Below are 24,243 nucleotides of genomic sequence, written 5' to 3' on the forward strand. Positions count from 1 at the left end.
AAGCGGTGAGGAGGAACCCCTGGAGATCACCACCCCAGGGGCCGCGACTGGAAGTCGTTCGCCGGCGGGTGCTGCCCGCGAACCGTTGCCCTTACCCCCAGTGGCTGTCCAGTGGGCCACTAGGCCTGATCCGGAGCTGGGCCTGCTTGTCCACGAGCTTCACATATGGTGCTGGAGCCAGATGCCGGAGGAAACGTCCCCCTCGGCTGAGGGAGGAGAACATCCAGGTGGGGCCGGAGCAATAGCTGCAGCGAAGCTTACAGAAGGTGAGCGGTCCATGCCCCAGTGGCCGGTCACGCCTGCGGTACCTGCCCCAGTAGCTTCTGTGGCAACAGAGGCCCCCAGGCCTTCAGGGGACGGTGCGGAAGGGAAGCCCCCTAAAAGAAAGGCCCCGCGGGAGAATTTCTGGTCGTTGGCCTTGGAGGCCCTACATTCCCCCTCGGCAGAGCAGTACGCCGAGCTCGGGAGTCCTAAGTGGGCTACCCGGGACCCCCCGATGACCGCGCGAGAACAGCGGCGATGGACCGATACCTTCCTGAGAGGCTGGCTGGAGGGGTCCAATGCGCCAAGAAGGGAGTCAGTGGAGGAAGCTCAGACCCGGGGACGGGTCATAGAATTCCGTATCCATGAGGGGTACGGGTTTCTGGAAGAGGAATGGACCGGGCACGAGGTGTTTGTGTCCCGCGAAGCGGTAAAGCGGGACTATCTGCCTGACCGTTTACACAACCTGCAGGTGGGGGACATCGTGCACTTTGTAAAATGTGAGTGCCAAAACGGGTGGTATGCGGCTGTGGTCACCCGCCCCTACAAGTGGGAAGACGTCCTAGAGAAGGACCGGCAGGTCTTCCGGCGAAGGGCTGAGAGGGAGGCTCGGCAACGTCGGGCTAGGGAAGCCCCTGGAGGATTCTTGTCCCCTCCCAAGGGCGGCACCCCGCCGGAGGAAAAGCCGGGAAGCCAGCAGCGGAGAGATGGTGCCGAAAAAGAGGAGGATGTCCCAGATCGTAGTAGGGCTGACTCTCCAAGTAAGGCCATGGGCTCAACAACCAAACACCCAGGAGGGGCCGAGGCAACTAATAGTGGAGTCGCCGAAAGGACTCAGGCGGCTGTTAGTCAGGAGGTCCACAGTTTTACCGTGACCAGCTATGGCCCCACGCAAGTTGGCTGTGGCAGCGCCACCTCCTCGGATGAGGACCCCGGGCGTAGCCGACACCCTGACCAGCCTTGGAGGTGGAGGAAGCCACCTTCCTCTGCAGCATGGGCCGCCTTGATGAAGGAGAGGAAGGACGCCCGAGGGAAGTGAGCCGGCTAAAAGGTCCGTTGACCTTCCACTTCCCTCTTTAGGACCCATCGGTGGTGGTCCTGTCTGCAGTTTGGGACTGTTACCCAGTGGGGGCGAGGTGCCCCATGTTGACTTCAGTTGAAACAGAAAAAAAAAAAATGGAGGACTGTTCCCCTACCTCCTAGGCCAGGAAGGCCTTAAGCAGCACCCAAAAGTTGCGTGCCCAGGAGAGCTGCTCTTTTTGTTTTTACTTTTCTTTTCTTTTTGTTGCGCTTGTTGCGCCTTTTTCTGCTGGAATTTAAAGCGCTGAGGCACACCTTGAGGATGGATATCCTCCAAATCTAAGAGACTTGCGGCCTAGCGGGAAGAACCGGTGACCCCCGCTAGGGCCAAGAAGAAAGAGACTCACAGGGTGTTACCTGTGACTGTGTGCCTCAGAATGTAGCCCCAGGAGGGGATTGGAGGCTATTGAGGTGTTGACCGGACTTAAAACTGTGGACACGTCGTTTCCAGGGTCCTTACCAAGAAGGACCGGTGCCTCTGAAAAAAGTTGATAATGGACTGTCCTGAATTGCTGTTCCAGGGCCCTTAACCGAGAAGGGCCGGTCTTCCATCCAAGAAGACGACCTCAGGACCAGTCGTTTACTAAAAATGTTTTAGTAAAATGTAGTTATGTAACATAATTTTATAGCTGTTGATTGATGTTTATTGCTTAGTGTGGTCAGGGACGACCAACATTAAAGTGTCGGGGAATGTAATAGTGGGGAAGGGCGTAGCCTTCCCTTGGTACTGAGATAGTTAAAGGAAGTGTCCCTGAGGTCAGACCTCCCTAACTGGGGTAGACCAAGCTAAGGGGGTTAGCTTTAGCAGTCCAGTTAGTAGAGTAGAGGGGGAACTTTGTGCCCTTAGCAAGCCTAGAGAGATATAGAGCTTGTTCCTGGTATAATTCCTTCTGGGCTGTAGTACCTGAAAACAGCCACAAAATGCCACTGTTCTGGGTGCAGTTGTCAGGTTGAGTCTGCCAGCAAAGTTATAGACAGTGATGGGTTAAAGTTCTGTGATGACAGCTCACTGAGGGTGGGCATATTCGGAAAGTCTCTGTTTAAGTTTCCAGAATCAGGAAGTGATTCGAGAGTACGAGTTGAGACCTCAAGTTGATCAGACAGCCTGACTATAGTGGCTGCTAGGGTAGACGGGAGCTCCGAACCCTCAGACAGTGAGATCCCAGTGCGCAATTCTCCCCACACAAGAGCACGAGTCCTGTTTGCTCGCCGGAGAAACTCATCAAAGCGTAGTGAGGACACGGGGCACTTCTAGTCTGCAGGAAGCAGAGTAAGCTAAATAGGACTCCAAGCTAAGACGTGGGGGAGAGATATCGGATCCGGTCACTGTCAATACAGAGGAGTCTCTTGGGCCAGGAATTATAGCCACAGAGATGCTCCGCTTGAAGAGGGAACCAGGGCTGAAGCAGTTAACAGCGCCTGTGAGAGAGATGATTGCCCGTCGGGCCTTATCCATTATATCTGACTTCAAATATTGTATATATTCCTCTTCCCCAAGTAAAGTCCAAGTTCTGGTTAAGAACCCCGTGTCCTCTGAAATTATTGCTGCCCTGGTCCCAGAAGAAAATTGCCTGGAGACAGCTGCGATCGGATGGCTTGAAGTAAGTGAAGAGCACTACATACACAGCCACACTTCAGAGGGAGGACACGTATTGTCTGTAGGGTGCCATAGCGAGAGGGGGCTACAGCTCGCCCACGACTACCTCGCTGGGGCACCTTACACACAGATAATACATAGATATATAGATAGATAGATATGGAATAGATAGATAGATATATAGATAGATAGATAGTATACATACATTTAGTCTAAAAAAGTGTTTGCCCCCTTCCTGATTTCTTATTCTTTTGCATGTTTGTCACACTTAAATGTTTCAGATCACAAACAAATGTAAATATTAGACAAAGATAACACAAAATGAAGTTTTTTAATGAAGGTCTTTGTTATTAAGGGAAAAAGAAATCCAAACCTACAGGGTCTTGTGTGAAAAAGTGATTGCCCCCTAAACCTAATAACTGGTTGGGCCGCCCTTAGCAGCAACAACTGCAATCAAGCGTTTGCGATAACTGGCAATGAGTTTTTTACACCGCTCTGGAGGAATTTTGGCCCATTCATCTTTGAATAATTGTTTTAATTAAGCCACATTGGAGGGTTTCCGATCATGAAGCGCCTTTTTAAGGTCATGCCACAGAATTTCAATCAGATTAAGGTCAGGACTTTGATTAGGCCACTCAAAAGTCTTAATTTTCTTTTTCTTAAGCCATTCAGAGGTGGACTTGCTGGTGTGTTTTGGGTCATTCTCCTGCTGCATAACCCAAGTGCGCTTCAGCTTGAGGTCATGAACAGATGGCCGGACATTCTCCGTCAGGATTTTTCGGTAAACAGCAGAATTCATTGCTCCATTTACCACAGCAAGTCTTCCAGGTCCTGAAGCAGCAAAACAGCCCCAGACCATCACACTACCACCACCATATTTTTCTGTTGGTATGATGTTCCTTTTCTGAAATGCCACGTTACTTCTACGCCAGATGTAATGGGACATACACCTTCCAAAAAGTTCAACTTTTGTCTCATTAGTCCACAGAGTATTCTCCCAAAAGTCTTGGTGAACATCAAGATGTTTTCTGGCAAAACTGAGAAGAGCCTTCATGTTTTTTTTGCTCAGCAGTGGTTTTCGTCTTGGAACTCTGCCATGCATGTCATTTTTGCCCAGTCTCTTTCTTATGGTGGAGTCATGAACACTTACTTTAACTGCGGCAATTGAGGCCTGCAGTTCTTTGGATGTTGCTGTGGGGTCTTTTGTGACTTCTTGGTCGTCGCTCCGCTCTTGGGGTAATTTTGGTCGGCAAGCAACTCCTGGGAAGGTTCACCACTGTACTATGTTTTCACCATTTGTGGATGATGGCTCTCACTGTGGTTTGCTGGAGTCCCAAAAGCTTTAGGAATGGCTTTATAAGCTTTTCCAGACTGATAGATCTCAATTACTTTGTTTTCCATTTGTTCCTGAATTTCTCTGGATCGCAGCATGATGTCTAGCTTTTGAGGATCTTTTGGTCTACTTCAATTTGTCAGGCAGGTCTTATTTAAGTGATTTCTTGATTGAGAACAGATGTGGAAATAATCAGACCTGTGTGTGGCTAGGGAAATTGAACTCAGCTTCCCAAAGATGTGATAAACCACAGTTAATTTATGTTTTAAGGGGGAGGGGGGCAATCACTTTTTTCACACAGGGCCCTGTAGGTTTGGATTTCTTTTTCCCTTAATAATAAAGATTTTCATTTAAAACCTGCATTTTATCTTTACTCGTGTTATCTTTGTCTAATATTTAAATTTATTTTGTGATCTGGAACATTTAAATGTGACAAACATGCAAAAGAATAAGAAATCAGGAAGGGATAAACACTTTTTCACACCACTGTACACACATAGATGCAGTAACTCTGAGATAGATACACTCCTCCACATCTAAATTTCAACATGAAGGAGGAAAAGTTGAAGAGTTATGAAAATCACAGGATGGATAAACATGTTAAAAATATGCAAATGATGAAAAAACGGAAACATAATTTTCAAAACATCTCAATTTGTTCAGTATGGAGTATGAACGTCACGCACAGAAATCCCTGCACTTACAGCTTTTGCTGCTATCCATGACATTATTAATGGTCGTCTGAGGGATGTTCTGCCGTGCTGAATGCACTTGGGCAAATCATCAAGATCCGCTGCTGGCAGATACTTTACAATTGCCGACCAATGACGTCCCAGATGTGCTTGATGGGAGACAAGTATGAAGTTGCTGCAGGCCCGGGTAGCACACTTAGAACACAAAAGCTGCTCACAGTTGTATAAGCAACATGCGGCCTGGCACTGTCATGGTGAAAAAAGCTCCTGGGACACTGTTGAGAAATGGCTGTACCACTAGTTCCAATGACAAATTAACGCAGAGCTGTTAGTGTACCTGGAATGAATACTAGAGGAGTCCAACTACCATACATTATACCACCCCCATGATAATCCCTGGAGTAGGACCGGTGTGATGTACCCTCATGAAGGCCTCTTCATGCCGTTGCCCATGTGGTCTCTAGATTCAGACTGGAGGTTGGAATGGAGCAATAGAGGCTGGATTGGAGGTCTGTCCTCTTCAGTGATCAATCCAGTTTTGTACCAGATGCAATGATAGCCAAAGATTAGTTTGGACACCACGTGGGCAACACCATTAAAAGACCTTCAGAAGAGGTCCTACTGCAGGATTATGGCGAGGAGTGGCATAATGTAAGGTAACCGGACCCCTGTAGTCTTCATTCCAGAATCACAAATCCTTGCTCCTGCCATATCTGAATTTATGAATTTATCAGCACTCATCAAATTTGACCGCTACATGGGCATGGTCTGTAAGCTCTTAATTGATTTTTTAAGAAGACACCCTGAAAGTTGAACACATTTTGGCGCAAACCTATGCCTGGTCATAGTAGGCATGAATTTATTTTCTGACTTTCTAACAGACCCAAAGGAAACAATTGTTTTTAAGAAGTATGAATCTTTTAATAAATTTGTTGCAAATTACTTAAACTATAGTGTTTTTTTGAGTTTTTTTCTTAGACAGGCAGAAGAATAGTCAGTCTTAATAAATGTGGTCAATAGACTGAAACGTAGGGCAGAAGTTACTTAAAGCACCTGGAGAAAGATTGAGCTTCCCCGGCATTTCCCCTGCAGTAATGTAATATTATACAGATGAACGGCCATCTATGTAATACATGGTCTGCTCAAGTCCACCACAGCAAGAGTCACAAGTTCTCAATGACTTTTTGCTCTCGGGGGAATGGGGTAGAGTCCAAAGCTCAGGACCCCCTCCCAAAGACATCTGTATGGCCTTACAGAATTAGAAGACTTCACATTTTAATCCAATCAAAAGACACAATTTCTAGCTGTGGTCTCATACCTGTGGTGGTCCACTGAGAAGCAGCCTCCTAGGATGGAAGGTGTCCATTCTACCCTCATTGACATTGCAGTAGTCCATATGGCTCGGTTTGGGTACAGTCCACTGACGGTAATACAATGACTGTTCCGTGCAAGTCATCATCTTACTCAACAGTGGACGGAAAGAACTGGCCCACGAGACATCACAACGTGGCAGAAAAGACGATGACTTGGAGAGTCCGCTGCTGTCAGTGGAGGTGATGATATCGTGCACCAGTTTTGGAAGGAACACCACAGGCGGCTGTTTATAGGCCTTGGCCAAAGCACACTGTGAAATCTGTAGGCTCGCTGAACTGTGGAAGTAAGAGGACGAAGTCGAAGACGGTGTCGATGCCGAGCCCGGGTTGTTCTTCACGGCGTGGCTGAGGCTGTTACTGTCTGGCTGATCACAGGCGACAACAGATTGTTTCTTCACATTATTATCAGGTGTCAATTTAGGTTTTTCTGTGGCACAGTTCTCACTGTTGGAGACTCTTGACTGCTGTGCTGGTTTTGAGTTGTCATCCACCATTCCAGAATATGACGATTCACTGTTGACAACTGAACCTAATAATTAAAAAATAAGAATCATCATTTTATTTTCTAGTTTCTAACTACCTGCCTGTTTTGCCTGGTGGCAATTTCTGCCGGCACAAAGTGGTTCCAGACGGCCCCCGAAGGCAATTTAGCAGCTTCTGCTGACGTCACCGGTTTCTCTTTTTCTCTGCTCTGTTGATGGGACGTGACTGTCGATGTCATGCTGATTAACAGCCAGCTCCCCACTGCCTAACTGCGGGGAGCCGGTTGTCAATCAGCATGACGTTGACAGTCATGCCCCGTCAACAGAGCAGCCCGAAAGAGAAAGAGCTGCCCTATTGACATGGAGCAGCTGAATCGTAGGCAGAAGTGTCCGTGACTGCTCTGAGCCAACGCCAGGTACAATAGGCAGTTAGTTACCAAATACCTGTCTGATTTTCTTTTCTTTTCTACTATGGGCCTAAAAACTAAGTCCAGGAGAACCTCTTTATGTCCCTATGATATCAGTATTGATGATATAGAATAATCATATGGAAGTATATAGCAACATTCCAGATTACCAGATCATCTTCACAAATAATCATATACTCAATATAAAGAAATTCATGCTATTATACATTAAATAACCCATTAAATAAAGTTGTCATCTAGATTCACCGATGATCCATCTCTAACTTCCTTGCGCATTTCCTCTCTAGTACATCGAGGTTCATCAGGGGAATTAATTGTCAGAGACACTCAGAAACTCATCATGCTAACTGGCTATTTTGCAGCTGAATACTTATTTTAGAGTTTCCACCGATTGCATTTCTCAATCTGTAGGACTTAAGATGCAACGATTATTCCTAGGAAAGCTCATTCCCCATAATCAGGCAGAGTAAACAGGCTTCCAATAATCTGATGAATGAGCAAATCTCTCGTTCGTCGGGTGAAATGATTTTTAAGCAGGTTTAAATATCATAGTTCTCGTCAGCACATTACCCTGTGTAATTAGGAGATATGCCGCCGAGAACAATGAGACTCTAGGTGCACAGAAATGGTCATATTAACAATCTGTGTGCAGTAAAGTACAGTTGGTCTGTCTAAACAGCTTGATGTAGCTGATCAGAGGTTGTTTAATGGTCGCAGGTCGGCAAGTGGAAACCTACCCTCAGGAGCCCAAGTGTTACACAGACAATGCATTTTCAATGTGTAATACTTCATTTCACCTGTGGAGGCGCTGCAGGGAAATTAAGCTACTGCTTCTAGGATCTCCCATAAATTGCAACTAATTTATTTTTCAAAGTGGATAAATCTTTCAAACAATTAGATTTTAATTGTATGATATCATCTATAAAGTCGAATCAGAGTACCAATCAATGGGTCCATGCTTTATAACTGTAGTATTATTATAAAAAATAATAATAATAATAATTTTTATAGCACCATTAATTCCATGGTACTGTATACACTAAGAGGTTTTACATACAAAGTACATACAGTGAAGGAAATAAGTATTTGATCCCTTGCTGTTTTTCTAAGTTTGCCCACTGACAAAGACATGAACAGTCTACAATTTTAAGGGTAGGTTCATTTTAACATTGAGAGATAGAATATCCAAAAAAAATCAAGAAAATCACATTGTATAAATTAGATACATTTCTTTGCATTTTGCAATGAGAAATAAGTATTTGATCCCCTACAAACCATTATGAGTTCTGGCTCCTACAGACCAGTTAGACGCTCCTAATCAACTTGTTACCTGCATTAAAGATAGCTGTCTTAGAAAGACACCTGTATAAAAGACTCCTGTCCACAGACTCAATTAATCAGTCAAACTCTAACCTCTACAACATGGGCAAGACCAAAGAGCTTTCTAATTATGTCAGGGACAAGATCATAGACCTGCACAAAGCTGGAATGGGCTACAAAACCATAAGTGAGACGCTGGGTGAGAAGGAGACAACTGTTGGTGCAATAGTAAGAAAATGGAAGAAATATAAAATGACTGTCCATCGACATCGAACTGGGGCACCATGCAAATTCTCACCTCGTGGGGTATCCTTGATCAAGAGGAAGGTGAGCGATCAGCCTAAAACTACACGGGGTATCTTGTTAATGATCTCAAGGCAGCTGGGACCACAGTCACCAAGAAAACCATTGGTAACACATTACGCCTTAAAGGTTTAAAATTCTGCAGTGCCCGCAAGGTCCCCCTGCTCAAGAAGGAACATCTGCAGGCCCGTCTGAAGTTTTCCAATAAACACCTGGATGATTCTGTGAGTTATTGGGAGAAGGTGCTGTGGTCAGATGAGACAAAAATTGAGCTCTTTGGCAATAACTCAACTCGTGGTGTTTGGAGGAAGAGACATGCTGCCTATGACTCAAAGAACACCATCCCCACTGTCAAGCATGGAGGTGGAAACAGGAAACATTATGTTTTAGGGGTGTTTCTCTGCTAAGGGCACAGGACTACTTCACCGCATCAATGGGAGAATGGATGGAGCCATGTACCATAAAATCCTGAGTGATAACCTCCTTCCCTCCACCAGGATATGAAAAATGGGTCGTGGCTAGATCTTCCAGCAAGACAATGACCCAAAACATACAGCCAAAGCAACAAAGGAGTGGCTCAAAAAGAAGCACAGTAAGGTCATGGAGTGGCCTAGCCAGTCTCCAGACCTTAATCCCACAGAAAACTTATGGAGGGAGTTGAAGCTCCAAGTTCACAAGTGATAGCCTCAAAATCTTAATGATTTAGAGATGATCTGCAAAGAGGAGTGGACCAAAATTCCTCCTGACATGTGCGCAACCCTCATCATCAACTACAAAAAACGTCTGACTGCTGTGCTTGCCAACAAGGGCTTTGCCACCAAGTATTAAGTGTTTTTTGCCAGAGGGATCAAATACTTATTTCTCACTGCAAAATGCAAATAAATTTATCTAATTTATACAATGTGATTTTCTTTATTTTTTGGGATATTCTATCTCTCAATGTTAAAATTAACCTACCCTTAAAATTATAGACTGTTCATGTCTTTGTCAGTGGGCAAACTTACAAAAACAGCAAGGGATCAAATACTTATTTCCTTCACTGTACATAAATTACAAACTAATAGTGACAGACTGGTACAGGGGGGGGGAACCCTGCCAACACTCGTGTACAATCTATAGGTTAATGGAGACAGTTGGGGGGGTTTGCAGCAGCTCTGGTGGTCGGGAGGTAGCAGTGCTGTCATTACTCAAATATGATACTAATGCAGGTCAGTGTTACCAAAGTATTACCCCTTAAAGGGGTTGTTGTGCCTTAGGTTACAATCCTACAGTCGCTCTATTTGACTGCAGACTTGTGAATCCTCACAGCACGCACAATGTGCACAGTCAGGATTCTCCGGTGCCGATGCCAGGAACAGTAGGCTTGTAACCACAAGTATGCAATTTGCACACATGCAGTAACATCCCGACTAGACGTGCACGTGAATTGAACGAGGCCGCAAATGTCTAGTCAGAAAGTGTCTGGAAGTATGCAAATCGCATACTTGCAGTCACATGACCGCCCACTCCCGGGGCGGCACCAGAGAATCCTGACAGTGCATGCTGTGAGGATTCACAAGTTTGCAGTCACATAGAGTAACTGCAGACTTGTAGCCTAAGGCTGGTTAACCCCTTTAAAGCAATGTGGTGCCACACAGAGGTAACAGAGCACACAGAATAGTTGTACCACCATAAAGTTTTGTTGTCCTCAGCTTTGCTCTTTTCACCCTTCCACTTGCCCCTTTACTCTTCTTATCTCATAGAAATACTTTAGTAGATTATGCAAAAATCTCTAGACACTGTACTAAGCTATTACAAAGTCTTTGAATTCTTCTCTATAAAAGCAGCTGTTTATTTAACTACAAGCCCCATCCTCCCCCACTGACAATAATGGAACATTGCCTAATCCATTACAATGGCAGGATCTTACCGGAGGCTTTTGAAGACAGTAATGAAGAGGCAGAATCATCTGATGAAGACCTTTGTCTTTTACCAGGGCTCCGTTTCTCCAAATTAGACCCTTATTCAATGGAAGGAAACAAAAAAAAACTATTTATCTGATGCCAAAAGCCATTATCCCATTGACTTACAGAACAAGCGAACAATTAAAGATCTAGTGTCTGACGACCAACATGTCCTCATCGTCCATTCTGTAAGCTACCCATATGAAAGCACAGAACAGGGGTCATTTCTCCATTAACCCCCACCCCTGCCTGCATTATATGCCTTAATGACAAATACAGATTTATCTATTTTACCATGTCTTTATTTAACAGGTTATAATTGTCAAGATTACGCCTATCAGTGTGTCTGGACTCAGTGAATGACTGTTCTGCAGTCCAATCTAGGGCAGGGCATGCTGACCTGTCGGTCTGGTGATTGACAGATCAGCCGTCCAATCGTGAGCTGAGCCGGGCTGAACTGTCAATGTTGTGAATGACAGTTTAGTTGTCCAATCAGGGCCAGGATGTGCTGGGGCTTCCTCCATGTGTCTCCTGTTCAGAGTAATTAGCAGGCAATTTAGCTGGCTCTCCACCTTAAATTTCGGCCAATTGTAACCTTACTCAAGTGGTGTGTGTTGACTCTGCGCTCCTAGTCTTGTATTCTGTGCTCCTAGTCTTGTATCTTTGCTGCTCAACCTTGGATTTGCCTTGACCATCCATTTGCCTAGCCCATTGTGATCCGCTACCTTCTTGGAATTCGGCCTCAGACTGTTACCTGACTATGCCTTTGTCTCACCCCTCTGTCTATGATGTACCCACTTGGCTTTTGACCTCAAACCGCTAGACTACCCAGCCTCACGGCTTGTCTGTGAGTAGTGACTAGCGTCACAATAATGTTATAGAAATTGTAGTTTCCCATAAATTTGCTTTTTTTATGTTATGCAATTACCCATTAGATCCATATATACACACAGATACATACACATACATAAAAACAATACATAAATAAATACACAGATAAATACATATACATAGTGTGGTAGATTGCTCACTCAGCTGCACACGGAGGTAGACACAATGTACGCTGTCTCTTTAAAAACTTCTGGCTGGTTTATTAAAAAATGCAGCATAAACCAACACAGAGTCCATAACAGAAAACACAGCCCACTGGGTAAACAGGAAAAACAAAGCAAAATGGCAACACAAAAGCACAGTCTTTGTGGTAGCAGGGTTCCACCTGCTCAAAGTGCAGACACTCCGTTTGGTTCAGGATCGCTCCTCACTACAGACCTACTGAACACCGAATGCCTCAGCTGGCCGAGTATTTAAGCTCCCCCCAGACCACACCCAGAGGCAGAGAGATATAGTGAATGGCCTTCCACCCGCACTATGGCCATTCACAAAAACCACTACCTTTTACTATGGAGTTAACCCCTCTCAACACATAATATGCTGGAGGAAATTTAATGGTTTTAGTTCACTGACGCCAACAGCCTTAGGGAAACATAGCTCCCCTTCAGCACTTTACCAGAGACTTTGTCACAACAGATAAATATACGCATTGCATCAACATAAACACACAGATACATACACATACATATATAACTATACACAGATATATATAACTATACACAGATATATATAACTATACACAGATACATACATATTACATACACACACATAGATACATACACATACATATTACATACACACACATAAATACATACACATACATATTACATAAACACAGATGCATGCATGCATACATATACACACAGATACATACACATTACATCCACATAAACACACAGATACATAGGCATACATATATACATATACACAGACATATACATACACACACATATTACATACACACACAGATACATACACATTCATTTACACATTACATACAGACAGATATTTACACATACATATTACAGACAAACATAGATACATACACATACATATTAGATACACATACATAAAAACAATACATACATACATACATATACACATTACATGCACATACACACAGACACATGAACATACAGTACAGACCAAAAGTTTGGACACACATTCTCATTTAAAGATTTTTCTGTATATTCATGACTTTGAAAATTGTACATTCACACTGAAGGCATCAAAACTATGAATTACCACATGTGGAATTATATACTTAACAAAAAAGTTGCTTTGATGACTGCTTTGCACATTCTTGGCATTCTCTTGATGAGCTTCAAGAGGTAGTCACCGGAAATGGTCTTCCAACAATCTTGAAGGAATTCCCAGAGATGCTTAGCACTTGTTGGCCATTTTGCCTTCACTCTGCGGTCCAGCTCACCCCAAACCATCTCGATTGGGTTCAGGGCTGGTGACTGTGGAGGCCAGGTCATCTGGCGTAGCACCCCATCACTCTCCTTCTTGGTCAAATAGCCCTTACACAGCCTGGAGGTGTGTTTGGGGTCAATGTCCAGTTGAAAAATAAATGATGGTCCAACTAAACGCAAACCGGATGGAATAGCATGCCGCTGCAAGATGCTGTGGTAGCCATGCTGGTTCAGTATGCCTTCAATTTTGAATAAATCCCCAACAGTGTCACCAGCAAAGCACCCCCACACCATCACACCTCCTCCTCCATGCTTCACGGTGGGAACCAGGCATGTAGAGTCCATCCGTTCACCTTTTCTGCGTCACACAAAGACAGGGTGGTTGGAACCAAAGATCTCAAATTTGGACTCATCAGACCAAAGCACAGATTTCCACTGGTCTAATGTCCATTCCTTGTGTTCTTTAGCCCAAACAAGTCTCTTCTGCTTGTTGCCTGTCCTTAGCAGTGGTTTCCTAGCAGCTATTTTACCATGAAGGCCTGCTGCACAAAGTCTCCTCTTAACAGTTGTTGTAGAGATGTGTCTGCTGCTAGAACTCTGTGTGGCATTGACCTGGTCTCTAATCTGAGCTGCTGTTAACCTGCGATTTCTGAGGCTGGTGACTCGGATAAACTTATCCTCAGAAGCAGAGGTGACTCTTGGTCTTCCTTTCCTGGGGTGGTCCTCATGTGAGCCAGTTTCTTTGTAGTGCTTGATGGTTTTTGCAACTGCACTTGGGGACACTTTCAAAGTTTGCCCAATTTTTCAGACTGACTGACCTTCATTTCTTAAAGTAATGATGGCCACTCATTTTTCTTTACTTAGCTGCTTTTTTCTTGCCATAATACAAATTCTAACAGTCTATTCAGTAGGACTATCAGCTGTGTATCCACCTGACTTCTGCACAACACAACTGATGGTCCCAACCCCATTTATAAGGAAAGAAATCCCACTTATTAAACCTGAGAGGGCACACCTGTGAAGTGAAAACCATTTCCGGTGACTACCTCTTGAAGCTCATCAAGAGATTGCCAAGAGTGTGCAAAGCAGTCATCAAAGCCAAAGGTGGCTACTTTGAAGAGCCTAGAATATAAGACATATTTTCAGTTGTTTCATACTTTTTTGTTAAGTATATAATTCCACATGTGTTAATTCATAGTTTTGATGCCTTCAGTGTGAATGTACAATTTTCATAGTCATGAAAATACAGAAAAATCCAGGTGTTAGAATGGCCAAGTCAAAGTCCAGACCTGAATCCAATCGAAAATCTGTGGGAAGAGCTGAAAATTGCTGTTCACAAACGCCCTCCAACCAACCTCACTGAGCTCGAGCTGTTTTGCGAGGAAGAATGGGCAAGAATTTCAGCCTCTCGATGTGCAAAACTGATAGAGACATACCCTAAGCGACTTGCAGCTGTAATCGCAGCAAAAGAAGGCGCTACAAAGTATTAACTCAAGGGGGCCGAATAATATTGCAAGCCCCACTTTTCATTTTTTATTTTTTTTAAAAAGATTAAAATATCCAATAAATTTCATTCCACTTCACGATTGTGTCCCACTTGTTGTTGATTCTTCCCCAAAAAATTAGAATTTTATATCTTTATGTTTGAAGCCAGAAATGTGGCAAAAGGTAGAAAAGTTCAAGGGGGCCAAATACTTTCACAATGCACTGTACACACACACATAAGGAACACAAATACAAAATATACCCACATTTAAGATAGACACCTACATTCTTTAACATCTAGAGACTTACAGTACTGTGCAAAAAAAATTTAGGCAGGTATGGAAAAAATGCTGAAAAGTAAGAATCATTCCCATTTTTTCATTTGATTACCATTCCCATTTTAATAGTTTATTTTTATCTATTAACAAAATGCAAAGTGAATGAACCACAGAGAAATCTAAATCTATATTCGGTGTGACTGCCTTTACACAATAGATAGCTGTCAATCGTAGGATAGTTCTGCTGACCGCTCTCTTGCCCAACTTCGGCCGAGAGAGTTCTTTATGAGAGAGCTGCTGACTCCTCTAGCGGTGGTTTATCTCCCGGAGAACAAAAGGATCGTCAGTGGGAAATCCCACATGCTGGATTCTTCTCTTTCCTGACATCATATGTCTTTAGTCTAATGTGTATGGGGGCTTTAAGAAGAACTCTCCCTGTAGGTCCATGTCTCTCCTCCCACAAAATCACAAGAGGGAGGCAGTAATCAAAGAGTTATTCCCAATGGATATGGTTGAATAGTGCTTATGAAAACAAGCACTTTAGCAATTTACTGCTTACTAAAATTTGCATCCATTCTTGAGATATTTCCACTTTTCTTTTGTTTACAGCTCGTTGTTTAGGAGACCGACCACTGCTGCTGTCTAGCTTGTAAGCACTGTGCTGAAGCTGGCCGGGATTAGGAGGCAACAGTGCACTCCAGCAATCCTGGTCTCCTGCAAAAGAGTGCTTACAAGCTCAACAGAAAAGAGCTTGTAAGCACTGGAAATGTTTTGCTGACTAGCAGAGGTAGTCAGTCTCCAAGGCAACAGGCTTTAAACAAAAGAAAAATGTTAATATCTCAAGAATGGCTGAAAATTTTAATACAACAATTAAAATTGAATATGGGAATAGCTCTTTAAGGGGTTATTAGAAGAGAAAAATTGAGAACAACATCAATAAAGTCACTGAGGTTCAGGGCTGTGGGATGACTCCAGATTTATTACAGTTCTCATGTCATTAACAGCAGGATTAGTCATTTTCAGCTTCCTACTAAGCGCTGGAATATAATGTCTACTTTTTAATTATCAGCTCATTATTCACTTTTCTCACTATTTCCAATGCTGAAGAATATTTAAAAATTCTTTAAATGCTACTGTAAAGATTTGTATAACATACTGGTACGCACGCAAGTTTGTAGACCCACTGTGCCACGGGGCCGGTCTTACCTAGGAGGGGCGCAGCTAAGCGGCTACCAGGTGTTCACTGGAGCTCCTGATGGTGGAGTCAGGCTTGAGCTGTAGGTAGCCGCCGGGTACCACTCCTATGAAGTCCCCGGTGCTGCAGCTGCTGACCTCAGGGTTCAGGTACACAGACACGGATAGGACTAGGGCTCCATTCAGACTGCTAGGTTCAGGATCCATGAGTAGAACGGTTACTGACAAGGAGACTTAAGACAGGGCTGATTTGGAGACTGGTTGTAGCAGTCCGGATACAGGGAATACTCGGATAGGCACATGTTCAGACACACTGGTCTCGGATACTGATTCAGGCACTGGCCGCACACGAACAGGAGGGGGAGGTACAGGTCCTGGCCCACTAGGACCAGGGACTATGGGTTTAGGACTGGCTGCACAAGGACCAGGGACTTCGGGTTCAGAACTGGCCGCACAAGGACCAGGGACTACGGATTCAGGACTGGCCGCTCAGGACTGGCCCTTACCCTATTGGGGAGGGTGCCTTTTAAACAAGATCCCTTCCAGCAATTGACTGGGAGCCATCTTGCAGGTGTACTCTTATATTAAATGCCTCCCAGCCATTGGCAGGAGAACGCGTACGTGCACAAGGCGCGCTTTCGGGAAATGAGGTGCGCACAACACTAGAAAACAGGGAGCACGCCTGGGACTACGCAGTGCAGCCAGGGTGGTGAGTATGCCGGCATCCATGCATGGAGAGGGAAGGGGAACCATGCAGGGGCGCCGGCAATAGCATTAAACACCCTTATATAAGAGAAATATCACCAGTAGGTAGCAATACTCAAGTCGCCCACAAACTGTGAATTTTTTTTATGATGAGTCTTTGGGCAAGTTAGGTGAAAACCAATGTGGCTACCATCACAGTTATAGAGCATGGGTTGTCACAAAGCTGACCAGAACGATTTATCGAGTCCTATAAAAATTGGAAGAATTATAAATGAACTGGATACATAGATCATAGATAATGACCAGTTAGAATGTAGAAATAGAGATAAGATGGTGTATTCTACTTTGGCTGCAGACATGGAAAACTTAAGAACGATGAAGAAGTCATGGACAGAAAGTTAAGGTCTTCCTACATATTAGAGCAAATTCGTCCAAAGTTGATCATTTTAGCAGGAATATTCAACTATCTATGTTGATGGCGGCCTCCAAACTCTCCTCGTACTTTGGGGGAAAGAACATCAAGCATGTTGAATTTCCACACTCGACTCTTCTGCTCTCCTAAGACATAAGCTAGTCTGTCAGCGACTTATCCCTCTATCCTAATTGAGAACACAAGCATACTTTGCTGAAAAGAGCATGCATGTGTATGGTAGGGGGCAAACCAGCTATCGAAAGTATATAGGAATCTTTACAATTAAAGAAGGGAAGTAATCGCAGCAAATTGGAGATGCAATGATGGACAAGTATGAAGCCCTCCATTTACATTACATAACTGCCGGTTGACATCTATCTCTCCCGCCTTCCTATTCCCCATACACAGGAACCAAGCACACCAGTGATTTCTAGGAGAGAATCGCTGCCCATTTTTGCAGTTTGTGTTCCGGAGAACAGAAGGATCGTCTGTTGGAATTCCAACCGGCTGGATTCTACTCCTCCCCAACATCATTTGTTGGGGTGAGAGTCATAAGTTCCACAAGCACATTAGACTGTAGTCCAATCCTGACAATATCGGCGAGTTCGGCAAACTTTAGTCTTAGAGTTAGGGAGTCTTTAGTCATGGAGAATGCTAAAAGACTTTGCGATAGAATGACAACCAAGAGAATTACTTGAGATACGGAGATGGAGACACAGGCAAGAATGAGGTCCTGGTAGCGATTAGAAACTCAAAGATAGATCATGAGACATGAGAGGAGCCACAGGAGCTAACTGCAGATTTATAGAATGAGGAATAGGCAAGAATGAAGTAATGGAAGCCAACTAGGGTTTCATAAAAAGACCATTAGACAAGCTCGGAGTTATCAAAGGTGACTGTAGACAAGGAGAACAAGGAGTAACTTGTAAGGTGGCCATACACATTATATCAGGGATACACAACCTTTTTTAGTCAAAGGGCCACATTGTTATAATGAATCACTCCCAATGGTAGTTATAAAAATTAAAGGGGGATTACCATCTGAGGCATTTAGAGCATATCAAAAATGTAATTGGCTGCAGCGGTTAAGTGACTAGAAAGCATCTGATGATGCACTCTTCTAGTCACCTGAATTGGCTGCAGCAGTTGTGACTTCGAAACAAGGTAGACAACACTTCGGAGTCAGCAGACACCTTTGATGCGTCCTGTGTTGGATCCGTGGGGGAGCCAGGAAGAGAGACAGTAAAATATATATTATTTTTACACTTCGACAACCCCTTTAATTCATTATCCATGGCCCACATTCCTTAGTATAATAGAAGGTTTTAAGAAGCATGTTGAATTCTTGGCTTACCATCTATCCCCATCTCCTCATCTTCATTGTCAGTGCTACTTAGTTTTTCTTGGTCACTGTCCAAGACGTCCCGGCCCAGTCCTCGATCTTGAGAGCCATCAGAATCAATAAAACAAGAAGCGAATCCCAGCTCCTGTTCTATTGCTGTTCTTTCCCAGGTATGAAACTGAACTAGACGGAGATCACAGTATCGTAGAGACCTGTAGTCACAAGAAATGCAAAATATCAGTTATTTTACATTTATTACTGAAGATACAAAGTAAAAAATAATGATTAAAAAAAATCATTACTTGGAGCATCAGGTTATCTGGCGCATCAGGTTATCTGGCACATCAGGTTATCTGGCTCGCTTTTGTTAGTTCATGCTCTTAGGCCTTATAGTGTTCAGTTAGTTGGCATCCATGCTGCTCCCAAGAACTGCTTCAGCCCTCGAACCCCCTGACAAATCAAGCTCTTCTACATCGCTGGGTACCTCTGTTAGCTAGTTCTGTCTGTAATCTGTGACAAACCAAGTTCTGCTGTATCACTGGGTAACTCTGCTATACCTCTGACTAGTTTTGCCTGGACTCTATGACAAACACAGCTCTTCTATCTCACTGGGTAAATTTGCTGCACCGGTGTGAAGTTCTATCTGGATTCTGTGACAAACCCAGGTCTGCCATCTCACTAGGTAACACCGCGTAATCGCTAGGTCCGCACTATCTTGGACTCAGTGGCAAACTATGCTCTGCTTCACTACTGGTCTAGGTTTGCATCAGAACCTCTTGTGAATGTCAGTTCTGCTTCTCTGGTTCTTGATCACTGAGTCGACTCTGCTATGTCGCTGTCCAATGCTGCTACAATAGCTGCCATGACTTCCACTCTGCTACAGCGGCTCCCATGGTTCCAGTTCCTCTTCTACAATAGCAGTCCTGCCACATGCTCTATGCCTCCGTTGTTCCAACTGGGTCCTCTGCTGAACTAATGCCATCGTTCTGTACTGCACTAGAACTGCCTATCTTGACCAAGAGCTTCAAGGATCCACCTCTCCAGGTGAGACATAATAGATTTGTTATGGACAATTTACCAGAAAATCTGCATCATACTGTTGTGATACCAACAGCTGATATGAAGAAGTTTCAGCATAATAACCTTCTGCTGCTTCAATGCTGAATCTTCTCTGGTCAACTGAGGGTCCTTGTACTTCCAGATCCAGCTATTAACACATGTAACCACTGAAGCTTGTGATATGTGCAGTGGATACATGTCAACATGAGAAGTCACAGCAAGGACCTACTAAACCAAGGCTGGGGGACCAGTGAATCTTCGCTGTAAGAACGGCACAATTCTGGGAAGGGGAGTTTTCAGGCTTTTGTTTTGTTTTTTTTCAAAAAACACTTTTGCACCTGCATATTTTGCTGTGGATTCCAGGTACTTTGCGGCAAAATCTGCAACACAGGTATTTGAATGCAGATTGTCACTTCACCGTTGAAGTCAATGGGAAAATCTGCAACAAATCTTTGCTCTGTCAGCAATAGAAATTAAAGGGAACCTGCCAGTCAATTCAGCAATTCATGTTTCCCAAATCACAGGCAACATGTGTTACAGCCTGGCTCCACAATAGCAGCCAAGTATATCATTCTCTGAAATGCTCTGAGGTTTCCGAGAAATCATACCTTGAAGAGCAGAGGAAATATACTTTGAGAAACCTGTCAATTACCTACTGTGGTGCTGAGGAGAGCTGGACTAGTCAGCTCTCTATGGTCCCTGGCCACCTCTTCCCAGCACCGTAGCAGGTAATTTACAGACTTCTCCCATGTGTGTACTTAGAGAGAGACCTGTTAGTCGTCTGCAGCAGTGTTGGGAAGACATTGGGGTTCTTTCCATGCAGAACATTTCCACCGTGCGTGTATGAGATTTGTTCTGTACTCTTGGTATTCCACTGTAGACTTTTCATCTGGATGGAAAATCTGCCGCAATACTGACCCATGCAAGCTCAGCCTAAACATAAGAACCAAAATAATTTTTGGGCACTTTTACTACCTCGAAGAAAAACTGAGACTCACCTTGGCAAAGATTCACCAAGAGGTTCTATTCCGCTGCAAATCAAAATGCATGGAAGGCCTTCTAGTGCCAAGTATGTCCGGGGCTGCCAGTCTTCCTCCTCATTCTTTTGCCAGACCTGCCAATTAATGGATGATATTTACTTCTAGCATATGAGAATAATGTGCACCTAATCTACAGAACCACTAAATCCTAAAGGTCCATGTCCGGGTATTCTTCTCTTGAAAAAGATTATGTTGGAAATTAAGCCTACAAGAATACAGATCTATAGGAGTTACCTTTAGTTGGTCCACAAAGTGCTTCCCGATTGTAATGGCTGAGTTGGCCGTCCCCAGTATTACTTCGAAACGATTTTGTAAACCCAGCCGTTCTCTAACATGGCAGAGACGCTCATAGGCTAATGTGGCCAACTGAATGCAAGGGATTCTCAAGAGCACCATAAGTCCGTGCCCACTGGCACACTGTTTGGGTGAGTTCAGAAGGTTCTGAACAATCTCAAGAGTTTCCACTGAAGTATAGCTGTTCATCTGGGAGAGTCCGCAGACGGCCATCATGGCTGAGGAGTAGTGCTGGATGAGAAGGAAGGACCGGATCACGGCACTGTGAAGCTTAGGAAACCTAAAGGGGATAACAAAAGCAAAAAAAAAATGGTGAAACTGGGGAAGATGTGACAGGTGCACATGTAGCAGTGCATGAGCTGTCATTCTTCATCATGCTGTATAGGATATGGTGGCTTTTTGTTTTTTTTTTAATGGCCTTTGGCTCGATCAGGAGCCATAGTGACTTGATGGATGAACGATCTGTAGGAAGATCAATCTTGTAAAAGCCTAGATAGGTCTAGATAGGTCCTCCAGGGTCTTGTCCGCCGTTATCTTGATTGTATCAAGCCATTGGGTTTCTAGTCTTCCTCTTTGCCTTGTTCCTTCTAGCCTTCCAAACATGGTGTCCTTCTCCAGTGATTGTTCTCTTCGTATGAGGTGTCCAAAGTAGGCAAGTCGTAGGTTGGTGATCCTTTCTTCAGGTGACATGTCTGGTTTGATTTGATCCAAAATTGATTTGTTTGTTCTTCTTGCCATCCATATTATTGATAACATACTTCTCCAGCACCACATTTCAAAGGTGTCGATTCTCCTTCTGTCTCGTTTCTTTAACGCCCAGGTTTCACATCTGTATGTTACTACAGAAAAGACCAAACTATGTACGAGCCGTGTTCCTCAATTTGAAGATCTTGTCCAGTGACTTGTTGTGCTTATCTATTAAAGATTATCCCACCACCAATATTTATCACCTATCCACAGGTTAATGTATGATCAGCTGAGGTCTGACTGCTGGAAATCATCCCGATCACGAGATCACATGTGCACTATTGCTGGCATACATTCATAGAAATTTTTTGAGCAATGGTCACACATGGTCACGACCACTCCATTCACAGGTGAGACATGAGATCCCCATTCTAAAGATCCTAGCAAAGAAACTACCCAACAAGTATACTGTTATCACCTCCCTTTAAGGGAACCTGTCACCTTGAGAAACACTTTTTACCTGCAGATATAGCGTTTAACCCTTGAATACTTGGCTTACTGGAGCAGCGGCTACAGGGTAAAAATTAAGTTTTATTCTCCCTGCAGCCGATTGATTCCAATCATCGGGGCAGTGCAAGGAGCTGTTAACCATCGCTCACTTATATTGTGTGGGTGCTCTGTAATCACTCCCCGCCACTTTCACTGACAGTCTGCTTCGCACACACACCCTGCACATATGCTGCAGAACAGTGCCAGAGAGTGATTTTAGCTGGGCTCACTTTATACTGAGAAGTGACTGTAACACCTCCCAGCTCCGCTCGATGACTGGAATCAAGCGGCTGCAGGTAGAATAAAATGTAATTTTCGCTCTGTAGCAGCTGGTCCCGTAAACTGATTACACAGGGTTTAAAGGAGTTGTCCACCTTTTTTTTTTGGGGGGGGGGGGTAATTTTTTTTTTACTTAAATGTATGAATTTGGGGCCAAAATTATTTCTGCAATAAAGTTTGGTTAAGAATGTAGCACTTTGGCTTTTAAAAGTTCTTTGCACATTCAACTTTGATGATAAATCATAGCAGATCAGAAAAAGACAGACTAAAGAGTTACAAATTCTGCGACTGTCAGAATCGGCTCACTGATGGATTCTCAGCTAACTCAATCAGCGGCTGACAACAGACAGTGCAACGCAGAGGCTACATAAGGCAAAATTTTTAATGAAACTATATTGCAAAAAATATTTTTTAGCCCAACTAAAGGTACGTAAGTAAAAAAAAAATGGTCCTCAAAAGTGGACAACCCCTTTAAGGACTGATAACCTGCGTATTACTCCTATATCTGCAGGTAAATGGTGTTTCTGTATTCATGGTATAAAATCTTTAAGATAACATACATTAGCTAATACTGTATTTATGAATAATGTCACAGGGATAGGCTCATTAATTGGACATTTTTTAAATATAATGAATGACTTATCATAAACATCTCTTAATGTCTGCCTTGTTCCATGAGTTCTTTCCTTTTAACAGGTCCACCATTCTGTACTGATTCATTTCTTAAAAGATGTTTATATTGATCGGAGCTCCATTTTTCTGATACAGAGCTCCAAATTCCCATCCCAGAAAAATATTTAAATTACCAAATTTTGGATCCCTACAGACACCACTAGAGGGAGCTGAGTACAATGTTTTATTGTATCTACAATAATCTCCCCCTAGTGGTGGCTGCAGGTGGCCAAAATTCCATCACACGAGCCTATGTCTGTGTGGGAATGGGAATTTTGATATACACCGTATATAGAAATGAATAATTACAGAATGATGCACCGATATACAGTTGCTATCAAAACTATTCAACCCCCAATATAAGTTATGTTTATTAGCAACATATGGGCCGATTCCTCAGGAACGCTGCTATAAGTTGATATCTGACTATGCATCACATTTGCAGCAGGTTATAACAGCCAGAGGGACTCTCCTAAGAATTTAAAACGATTGTCATGAAGATGATGAATCATTCTTAGACTGGTAGTAGTCAATAGTGGCATTTTTGTACTGAATTTGTACCACTTGGTATATTAGCTGTGTTGAGCTATTTCAATTGTTCGAGTTTAATAGGCTCATTGCAAACAGCAGAACGTTTGTAAATTTTGCTAATTAACCTAATTTGCATTGGGAGAGAAATAAATTTAATTGCAATTCTAGATTAGATGTAAAATAATGTTTAAATTCAACATTTACTTAAAGCCGGCCATAAACGTTAACTATGAGCTATTTCCCCATGTGTATGCTAGCATTGGCTGTGTATGTTTGTTTCAATGCTTGACATTCATCCCAGAATAATCAGTGTCTCCAAGTAATTACTTGCATACATACAAGTCACTATTGCACTGGCACTGACCTTTTTCCTAATGCCAACACAATGGCTTCAAAGGAGCTGTCATGACGCAGCAGTGGAAGACTGTGTCCAGACAGCGTGGATTCCATGTACTGTGACAGACCAAAGTACTTCCTGTTTTCATGGTACAGCTCCATTCCCTGCAGGAATAATGTATCACATGCACCATCAATGACACAATTCTACAGTATCTATTTTTTTAATATTGCTGTGTTATTAAAAAGTATTTGCCTCCAT

General features: G+C 43.5%; 1 protein-coding gene across 1 annotated transcript in view; it reads right to left on the minus strand.

The window, feature by feature from the left end:
• GREB1 (growth regulating estrogen receptor binding 1) overlaps window positions 1-24,243 on the minus strand; it is a 223,965-nt gene that overhangs the window by 44,952 nt on the left and 154,770 nt on the right. Inside the window, exons 17-22 of the mRNA XM_073674150.1 lie at window positions 24,010-24,146; window positions 20,868-21,207; window positions 20,592-20,707; window positions 18,547-18,746; window positions 10,779-10,868; window positions 6,282-6,865 (exon numbers count right to left, since the gene is read on the minus strand). Of these exons, the coding sequence (XP_073530251.1) occupies window positions 6,282-6,865; window positions 10,779-10,868; window positions 18,547-18,746; window positions 20,592-20,707; window positions 20,868-21,207; window positions 24,010-24,146 (1,467 nt within the window). The remainder of the gene's footprint in view (window positions 1-6,281; window positions 6,866-10,778; window positions 10,869-18,546; window positions 18,747-20,591; window positions 20,708-20,867; window positions 21,208-24,009; window positions 24,147-24,243) is intronic.

The sequence above is a fragment of the Phyllobates terribilis genome, unplaced genomic scaffold (assembly GCF_046119375.1).
Source record: "Phyllobates terribilis strain yellow unplaced genomic scaffold, ASM4611937v1 Scaffold_3__8_contigs__length_932513732, whole genome shotgun sequence".
In the NCBI taxonomy this organism is placed as follows: domain Eukaryota; kingdom Metazoa; phylum Chordata; class Amphibia; order Anura; family Dendrobatidae; genus Phyllobates; species Phyllobates terribilis.